The sequence below is a fragment of the Eimeria necatrix genome, genomic scaffold, assembly GCF_000499385.1.
Source record: "Eimeria necatrix Houghton genomic scaffold, Enh_scaff814, whole genome shotgun sequence".
NCBI lineage: Eukaryota > Apicomplexa > Conoidasida > Eucoccidiorida > Eimeriidae > Eimeria > Eimeria necatrix.
Genome location: NW_013654630.1, coordinates 7501 through 17056, shown reverse-complemented (window position 1 = coordinate 17056; position 9556 = coordinate 7501). Strand labels below are relative to the sequence as shown.

The 9556-nt window shown below is 53.0% G+C and overlaps 3 protein-coding genes across 3 annotated transcripts in view; 2 read left to right on the top strand and 1 right to left on the bottom strand.

Annotated features, from left to right (window-relative positions):
- Positions 1 to 301: 301 nt before the first annotated feature.
- On the top strand, positions 302 to 1276 carry ENH_00077730 (hypothetical protein; the record flags this gene model as incomplete). Its single annotated transcript, XM_013583084.1, has 1 exon — positions 302 to 1276. The coding sequence occupies one exon, from the start codon at positions 302 to 304 to the stop codon at positions 1274 to 1276; it is 975 nt and encodes a 324-aa protein (XP_013438538.1).
- A 1816-nt stretch (positions 1277 to 3092) lies between these two features.
- ENH_00077720 (hypothetical protein, conserved) lies at positions 3093 to 4043 on the bottom strand (the record flags this gene model as incomplete). Its single annotated transcript, XM_013583083.1, has 1 exon — positions 3093 to 4043. One exon carries the CDS (start codon positions 4041 to 4043, stop codon positions 3093 to 3095), a length of 951 nt encoding a protein of 316 aa, XP_013438537.1.
- A 3429-nt stretch (positions 4044 to 7472) lies between these two features.
- Positions 7473 to 9556, top strand: part of ENH_00077710 (hypothetical protein, conserved) — a gene marked incomplete at both ends in the record, with an annotated part of 6720 nt that continues 4636 nt past the window's right edge. Inside the window, one exon of the mRNA XM_013583082.1 lies at positions 7473 to 8500. Coding sequence (XP_013438536.1) covers positions 7473 to 8500 — 1028 coding nt within the window. The remainder of the gene's footprint in view (positions 8501 to 9556) is intronic.

Genomic DNA, 9556 nt, shown 5'->3' with positions numbered 1-9556 from the left:
TTTAGGGTTTAGGGTTTAGGGTTTAGGGTTTGGGGTTTGGGGCGGGGGAGGGGTGGGCGGGGGCGCGGGCGGCTTCTTCCGCCGCGGTGAAGGGGCAGCGCCCGCTGCCGCGAGTCTAGGGTTTACGGTCTAGGGTTTAGGGTTTAGGGTTTAGGGTTTAGGGTTTAGGGTTTAGGGTTTAGGGTTTGGTCAGGTGCGGGCGCTGGTGACGCGCGCGGAGGCGGTGGCGGAGGGTTTGCTGCGGCGGCACTGGGGCTCCGTCTGCACTTTGGCAGCAGCTCTTTTGGAAAAAGAAACTTTAATGGGAGAAGAAATTGCAAACTTAATCGACCCCAAAGGAAAATGGAGAAAAAAGATCCAAAGAGACAAACACCTCGCCCTCCTCACGGCCCAGGAGACCGTCAGGGGCCCCTGGGGGCCCCTCTTGGGGCCCCCCATCGCTCGCCTCAGGGCTTTCTGGCAAAGGCTTACCCGCACGGCCCCGGGGGGCCCCCAGGGGGGCCCCCAGGGGGGCCCCCAGGGGGGCCCCCAGGGGGGGCCCCCAGGGGGCCCCCTGGGGGGCGCCGCAGGGGGCTCTCCAGGGGGGGCCCTTGAGGAGGAGGGCCAGGAGCGGGGGGAAAAGGAAAAGGACCTGCGAGGCAAGCAAAGCAGCAAAAGCAGCAGCAGCAGCAGCAGCAGCAGCAGCAGCAGCAGCGAGATGAGCAGCACCGAGGACAGCAGCAGCGACAAGGATAGCTGCAGCAGCACCGAGGATGCCAGCAGCAGCAGCAGCAAGATGAGCAGCGCCGAGGCTCAGACAGAAGAGCAGGAGACAGGTGGAGCTGCTGCTCCGCAGCAGCAGCAGCAGCAGCAGGAGCAGCAGCAACGAAACGTCGAAGAGATAAATCGCAGCAGCAGCAGCAGCAGCAGCAGCAGCAGCAGCAGCAGCAGCAGCAAATACGACGCAGAGGAGCTGGTAGAGCCTGTTGACCTCCCCTCCGTTCCCGCTGAAGACCAGGCGGCGCTGCAGCAGCTGCAGCAGCGCTTACTGCAGCAGCTGCAACAGCTGCAACACAGCAGCAGCAGCAGCAGCAGCAGCAGCAGCAGCAGCAGTAGACTCTACACCCTCGCTGACGAGCCCCTTTTCGCCGGTTTAGGGCCAGAGCTACATCAGCAGCAGCAGCAGCAGCAGCAGCAGCAGCCAGTGCAGGAGCCGCTGCAGCAGCAGCAGCTGCTGCTGGCGCAGCAGCCATATGTTACTGAGGCGAAGCCACACCAAACTGATGTGGAGTTGTAGGCTAAACCCTAAACCCTAAACCCTAAACCATCGCAGGGAAAGGGCCCCGGCCAGAGTCTGACAAACGGAAGCCTCTTAAGTGGCTAGCTAGCTGCTCCATCAGCTAGCTGCCCACGAGCTAGCCACGAGCTAGCCACCAGCCAGCCAGCTGGCCAACTAGCTAGCTAGATAGCTAGCTAGCAGCCAGCTAGCTGGCCAGCTAGCCAGCTAGCCACCCAGCTATCCAGCCAGCCACTCAGCTAGCCACTTAGCTAGCTAGCTAGCTAGCTAGCTCGCTAGCCGGCTCGCCCGCTAGCTAGCTGGCAGTAGTGACGTGCTGGACTGCCTTTGTCCCCTCTGTGAAGAGGCCACCCAAACCCTAAACCCTAAACCCTAAACCCTAGGTGCCCAGGGCCAGAAGCGAAGTGCAGCAGCAGCAGCAAAATGGAAGCAAAAGGTCCTTTGGAGCTTCCCGGGCAGCATAAGACTAGAGATAAGTGCAGGAAATACCATTTTAATTGTACTTTTTGGATATATTGCAAACTAAATGACAAATGCTCTCCATTATATTCATAATTGGAGCATTTTGCATTTAAAAAGCTGCAATTGGAGTCAAAAATGGCCAAAAGTTCGCCGAGAAATCCGCAAATGGATTCGGCCGTTTGCGGTGTATGTACAGCGGCGGGTGCACATACACCTCGGGTGTACAGACACCGCAATTTAAATAAATAAATTTATTTAAATAAATTTATTTATTTAAATTTATTTAAATAAATAAATTTAAATAAATTAAAGCATTTGAAAACAATTTAAATTGAATATGCGGGCCGCGGCAAAAGCTCTGGTGTACGTACACCCCAATGCCACAGCGCAGCAGTTCCCTCTGGAATATTTTTGCAGATTTTTAATTAAAATTTGAATTAGTTTTATTTTATTTTTATTTTGAATTAGTTTTATTTTATTTTCATTTTAAATTAGCATTATTTTATTTAATTTCTTTTTATTCATTGACTCAGCTCGACCTGCTGCTGCGCTGCTGCAGATGATACATTAAAGCAAGTTCAATAGCAGCAGCAGCAGCAGCAGCAGCAGCAACAGCAGCAGCAAATTCAAGTTGTGTGAGAATTGAATTGGCTGCTGCTGCTGCAGCAGCTGACTCGGCTTGAAGAATAATTGAATTTGCTGCTGCTGCTGCTGCAGCAGCTGACTCGGCTTGAAGAAGAATTGAATTTGCTGCTGCTGCTGCTGCTGCTGCTGCTGCAGCGGCTAATTGGACTTGAAGCAGAATTGAATTAGCTGCTGCTGCGGCAGCAGCTACTTGGACTTCGAGAAGAACTGAATTAGCTGCTGCAGCAGCAGCAGCTAATTCTGCTCGGAGCAGAATTGAATTGGCTGCTGCAGCAGCAGCAGCTAGTTCAATTCTGCTGCAGCAGCAGCAGCTGCTGCTTGGCCTTGAAGAAGTGAATTAGCAGCAGCAGCAGCTTTGAAGCAATTAGCTGCTGCAGCGGCAGCAGCTAATTGGCCTTGAAGAAGAACTGAATTAGCTGCAGCAGCAGCAGCAGCTAATTCTGCTTGGAGAAGAAATGAATTAGCTGCTGCTGCTGCAGCAGCTACTTGGCCTTGAAGACGAACTGAATAAGCTGCTGCAGCAGCAGCAGCAGCAAACTCAGTTCTTGAAGAAGAACTGAATGAGCTGCTGCTGCTGCAGCAGCAGCAAACTCAGTTCTTGAAGAAGATCTGAATAAGCTGCTGCTGCAGCAGCAGCAACCTCAACCCCGGAAGAAGAACTGAATAAGCTGCTGCTGCTGCTGCAGCAGCAGCAGCAGCAGCAGCAAACTCAGTTCTTGAAGAAGAACTGAATGAGCTGCTGCTGCAGCAGCAGCGGCTGCTCCTTGTGGGGGCTGTGTCCCGCGTCTTTAATGACTTCAATTTTTGCTTTTGGAAAAAAAGAAAGAATTTGATTTGTGTCTCTTTTTAAATCAACCCAAGGGGAATTGGAGCCTTTAAACAGTAGCACGGGGCCCCCAAAGCACCAGCTGCTGCTGCTGCTGCTGCTGCTGCTGCTGCTGCTGCTGCTGCTGCTGGGGGCCTCGGGGGGCCCCCAGCAGAGCTCGCGGCGCTGCAGCGCGCGGCTGAGGGGCCCCACAGCCATGCGCCACTGCAGGGGGCCCCCCGGGACAGTTTGCTGCAGCTGCTGCAGCAGGAAGGCTCCGTCTTCGTCGGAGATGGAGGGCTGCTGCTGCTGCAGCAGCAGCAGCGCAGCAGCAGGAGACTGCAGCCCCCTGAGGTCCAGCGCAGCAAGGGCCTGCAGCAGCAGCACAATGTCCAGGGCCCCCGCCACCGGAGGCAGCTGCTGCTGCTGCTCAAAGTAATTAATGGGCGAAATATCTATTACGCAGAGGCCCCCAACTAAACCCTGGGGGGCCCCCAAAGCAGCACACATGCAGACTTGGCCGCCGAGGCTGTGGCCCAGCAGCAGCACGTTCGCGAGCTGCTGCTGCTGCAGCAGCTGCAGCAGCGCAGCAGCCATCCCGGGCACCGTCAGGGGCCCCTGGGGGGCCCCCGAACCCCCGTGGCCCGGCAAGTCCACCAAATAAACCTTCAAGACCCTCCCGGGAGGCAGCAGGGCCTCGAGGCCTTTGCAGAAGTCCCTCAAAGAGCTGCGGTCGCCCAGCATGCCGTGCACAGCCACCAGCGCAGCAGGCGCAGCAGCAGCAGCAGCAGCAGCAGCAGCAGCGGCGGACGCGGCGGGCGGCCCGCACAGCACCAGACGGTCGAATGCCAGCATTTTAATGCTTAATGGTATTTAAATGCACTTTTATTCACTAATTTGTTCAGAAGGAAAAGTAAAAACCGGAAAAACGCCGCGGAAGCGCCGGCGGCAGCGACGCCAGTTGAGGTGTATGGACAGCTCCGCGCTGCAGTCCTAGGAACACATGCGCCGAAAGCCGTTTGGCATTTTATTTTTCGGAATTTAAATAATTAAAATTATATTTAATGGAATTAAATTCAAAAAGATTTAATTTAAATGCATTGCAGCCGCAGTTGCCGCTCCCGCGATGCTGGACTGCCAACTCTCGAGTTGCCGCCGCTGCGGGGCCTCCAGCAGCTCCGGGGAGTTTCTTTGCTTTTTGCAATTTCTTTCTCACTTAATTTAATTTATTTCATTTATTTTATTTTATTTTATTCATTTTGCATTTATTTCATCTTTTTGCGAAGCAGGCGGGGTCTTCCGCCTCTGCTTTCGCGCTGGTCCACCACGCGGCAGCCCGACAAACCCTAAACCCTAAACCCTAAACCCTAAACCCTAAACCCTAACTTCCTAGGCAAGTTAAACCCGTGTGCTGAACCATATTTGATTCAAAAGCAGCCGGAGGGGCTAAATATAGCTGCTCTTTAAGCCCGAGTTACAGAACGAGAATTTGGGCTTCAGGGTTTAGGGTTTAGGGTTTAGGGTTTAGGGTTTAGGGTTTGAATCTGCAAGACAAGCATCGACGCAGCGACGGCACTGCTGCTTAGCTGCTTGGTCACTTGCGTTGCCAGCCGTGGCTAGCTGTGATTAGCTATGGCTAGCTATGGCTAGCTGCGGCTAGCTATGCCTAGCCATGAATAGCTGTGGCTAGCTGTGGCTAGCTGTGGCTAGCTCTGGATAGTTGTGGCCAGTTCTGGCTAGCTGTGGCTAGCTGTGGCTAGCTGTGGCTAGCTGTAGCTAGCTGTGGCTAGCCGTGGCTAGCTGTGGCTAGCTGTAGCTAGCTGTAGCTAGCTTCAGCTAGCTGTAGCTAGCTGTAGCTAGCTGTGGCTGGCTGTAGCTAGCTGTAGCTAGCTGTGACTAGCTGTAGCTAGCTGTAGCTAGCTGTGGCTAGTCACCAGCCCACCAGCAGAAAAGGCACTTTCGAGGAAAAGCATTTGATGTATTTTAAAGGCGAAGAGAGAAATGAAGTCTGAGGTGTCTGTACACCTCAGGTGTCTGTACACCTCAGGTGTCTGTACACCTCGCGGAGGCACTCCCGAGTTTCGTTTGATTTGATTTTCATTTAATTCAATTTAATTTCATTATTTGTTTAATTATATTGTTGTTTAGGGTTTAGGGTTTTTAATTGCAAGTTGAATTATCAAATCAAATTAAAAAAGCAAAATGACATTCTTTTTAATTCAATTTAATTTAATTGTTTTTAATTGCAATTTAAATTATCAAATTAAATTAAAAAACAAAATGACATTTCCCAAAAAAGGAAAAATGCAATAGCGAAGGAAAGGAGGGATAAGCAAAAACTGCAAAACAAATTTACTTTTAATAAATAAATTAATAAACAAATAAACTAATTAATTATTTAATTGTTTGAAATGTTAATTAATCAATTAATTACTTTATTAGTCAATTAACTAAGCAATTAACTAATTAGTTAATCAATTAATTAGTCAATTAATTAATTAATTAGTCAATTAATCAGTTGACTAATTAATTAATTAATTAGTCAATTAATTACTTGACAACAATTAATTATTTATTAAATAGTCTATTGATTAATTAATTAATTAATTAATTAATTAATTAATTAATTAATTAATTAATTGATTAATTAATTAATTAATTAATTATTAGTTAGTAATTAATTAATCAATTATTAATTAAGTTATAAAAGTCAAAAAACAAATATGTGAATAGCCCAGCTCCAGGAACGAAAGAGATATCTCAGACGCTAAACCCTAAACCCTAAACCCTAAACCCTAAACCCTAAACACTAAACCCTAAACCCTAAACCCTAAACCCTAAATTGAAGGTCCTAGTGTTTCGGCAGCAGGCGTCTGCTGCTCCAGCAGTACGTACACCTGATCTTCTACACGTCAAAGGGCTACGGGTTTAGAAATTAGGGTTTGTGGTTTAGGGTTTAGGGTTTAGGGTTTGTGGTTTAGGGTTTAGAGTCTAGAACCTAGGGTCTGGAGTTTCCTTTGGCTCGCAGTGGCTCAACCCCAGCAGCAGCAGCAGCAGCAGCAGCAGCAGCAGCAGCAGCAGCTTGATTAGAGAAGGACACAAGGAAAGAAAAACAACAAATTAAATTTAAAAATCTAAAATAAATAAATAAATAAATAAATAAAATAAATAAATAAATAAATAGATAAAAATAAAAAGAACTAAACCCTCAGTGCTCGCCAGCCAAAAGGGTCACTTGGGGCCCCCGGCAGCAGGGGAGAGAGTTTGCTGCTTTGTTTGGATTTAAATTAAAATAAATTAAATTAAAATAAAATAAATAAATTAAATAAAATAAATAAAATAAATAAATTCATTTATTCATTCTTTTATGCTTTCTGCTCCTTAAACCAAGAAAAAAGAATGCATGCTTGCGAAGCTGCCGCGTGCAAGGACTAAACCCTAAACCCTAAACCCTAAACCCTAAACCCTACGCCTCAGAGTCGAAGCCGCGAGACTCTATTTCAAACCCTGCCGCGCGGAGACAATGTAAAAGACCCATTTAGTGTGCAGTTTGGCCTGCTGCTCCGGAATTAGGGTTTAGGGTTTAGGGTTTAGGGTTTAGGGTTTCTGTTTCTGTGCTCTCGGGCGCCAGCCCCATGCCTCTCTGCGGCCGCACGCTTTGCCCAGCGCCCCTCATGGGGGCCCCAGGGGGCCCCCCGGGGGGCCCCCCGGGGCCCTCCCTGCTGGCTGGAGGCCCCCAGAGTGTGGGGACTCTGTGTCTCAGTGCATAAATGCAGACCCAAAAAGTTTCCTGGAAGCAGCAAATGAATACAACAGAGACAAAAGAGTACCTTTAGACATCAGCAGCAAACAAGACCCTCCCCCTCTGCCCTTTGTGCCAGCAGTTGCTGCAGTGGGGGCCCCCCAGGGGGCCCCCCAGGGGGCCCCCCTGGGGGCCCCCCAGGGGGCCCCCCTGGGGGCCCCCCCGGGGGCCTCCCTGGGGGGCCCCCCGGGGGCCTCCCTGGGGGGCCCCCCGGGGAGCCCCTGCGAAGGGCCCCCAGGGGGCCCCCAAGGCGCACTGGCCGCAGGGAAGGGGGGCCCCCAGGGGGGGCCCCCCCTGTGTCTGGGGGCCCCCGAGAGTTTTGTTGCTGCGCTGCTGCGGGACCAGGAAGAAAGGGTTTACAGCAGCAGCAAAAAGATGCCCTTGGGAAGAGCTGGCGAGGGTTTAAACCCTAAACACTCAAATAGGGTTTGCTGCGGAATCAAACAAACCCCAGATGAAGACGCACAAGCTAAGAAGTGCATATGGCCAGAAACAGCGGGGGGCCCCCTGGGGGGCCCCCTGGGGAGGGCCCCAACACTAAACTCACGCTGCAGCAGCTGCAGCAAAAAAGAAAAGAAGAGAAGCTTGCTGTTGCTTCTTTCTTTGCTGCGAAATGTACCTGGGGGGGGCCCCCCAAGTTGGGGGGCCCCCCTGCCTGGTGGGGGCCCCCCTGTGGGGCCCCCGAGGGCCAAGTAAACCCTATTAAGAAAGGAAGGGGGGCCCCCGGGGGGCCCCCCGAGGGCTTTTGCTTCGGAAGCCGCACTCAGAAGGACTCGGAATCTGTTGCTACGTGCATGCAGCACCCACAAGACCAGCAGCAGCAGCAGCAGCAGCAGCAGCAGCAGCAGCAGCAGCAGCAGCAAATGGAACATGTGAAGGCCCAAAAAGAAGACCATCTGTGGAATCTCATGAACCCTCCCAGCCGCTGGCAGCCCTGGCTGCAGCAGCAGGGGCCCCACACCGAAGTACCCTCTTGGGGCCCTTTGGAGGCCCCCGGGGGGGCCCCCCAGGGGGCCCCCAAGGGGGCCCCCCAGGGGGCCCCCCGGGGGGCCCCCCACGGGGGCCCCCAATTGACGCGGCAGCAGCTGTGGACTTTGGTTTCTGAACCCACTGTTTTGCTGCCAGAGCCAGAGTTTGATGCTGCTTTTGCTGCAGCACTTGAGCAGCAGCAGCAGCAGCAGCAAGACCAGCTGCAGCAAGAACAGCAGCAGCAGCAGCAGCAAGGACAGCAACAGCAGCAACCGGAAAAGCAGCAGCAGCTGGAAAACGAGCAGCAGCAGCAAGAAGAAAAGCAGCAGCAGCAAGAAAAGCAGCAGCAACAGCAACAGGACATGCAGCAGCAACAGCAGCAAGAAAAGCAGCAGCAGCAGCAGCAGCAGCAGCAGCAGCAGCAGCAGCAGCAAGAAGAGACGGTGTCCGTGTCTCTGTTTATGTCTGCTTTTCGAAAAGCCGTGGAAGCAAAAGCAGCAAAAGAAAAAGGGCCCCTTGAGATTCCGCCGTCTGTGAAGATGTATCTAAACCCTAAACCCTCAACCCTAAACCCTAGAACCAAAACCCTAAACCCTAATTGCAAAACCCTAAACCCTAATTGCAAAACCCTAAACCCTCAGCTAAAGAGCCAAACCACCCTCCGCACCCTTCCGCCGCACCTCGAGCAGCTGCTTGGGGGAAGCCGCTGAATCCAAGGGTCTAGGGTTTAGGGTTTAGGGCTAGGGTTTAGGGTTTAGGGTTTGGGAAGCAGCAGCAGCAGTTCGGACCACCGCCACAGCCAACAGAGGCCCCCCTGTGGCGGGTCTAGGGTTTAGGGTTTGGGCCCCCAAAGGGAGCCCCTGGGGCCCCTAAAGGGGGCCCCTGGGGCCCCTAAAGGGGGCCCCTGGGGCCCCTAAAGGGGGCCCCGGAGGCCCCTAAAGGAGGCCCCAGGGGCCCCCAAATAGACCTCTAGGGGGCCCCCAAAGGGACCCTCGGGGGCCCCAAGGAGGCCCTAAAAGGGGCCCCATGGGCCCCCCAGGAGTCCCACTACAGGGGTTTGAAGGGGCCCCCAGTACCCCTGAGGGTACTGGGGGCCCCTAGCTTTTCGTGGGGCCCCTTGGGGGCCCTTGGAGGCCTCTAGGGGGCCCCCAGGGGCCCCCAGGGGGCCCCTGGGGCCTCTGGGGGGGCCCCGGGGGGCCCCCAAGTTGCTGCTGCCACGTGGGGGCCCCCGAAGACTCAGTGGGTCCTAGGGGGCCCCACTGAGGGGCCCCAAGGGCCTTAAGGGGCCCTGGGGGCCCCCAGGGGCCCCCAGGGGCCCCCAGAGCTCTGGAGGCCTTTGAGGCAGCAAGGGGGGCCCCCGGGGGGCCCCCGGAACTTCGTACCCTTAGAAGAAAAGCAAAAAAATATAAATTGATTTTAATTTAAAATAAATTAAATTAAAAAATAAAAAAGGAAAACAACAGAAGGATTACGGGGGTCTTGTGCTAGCCAGGGGCCCCAGCTGGGGGCCCGCGAGTTCAGCAGCAGCAGCAGCAGCAGCAGCAGCAGCAGCTGCAGCAGCAGCAGCAGCAGCCCATCAGCCTGCTGCAGTGTTTGC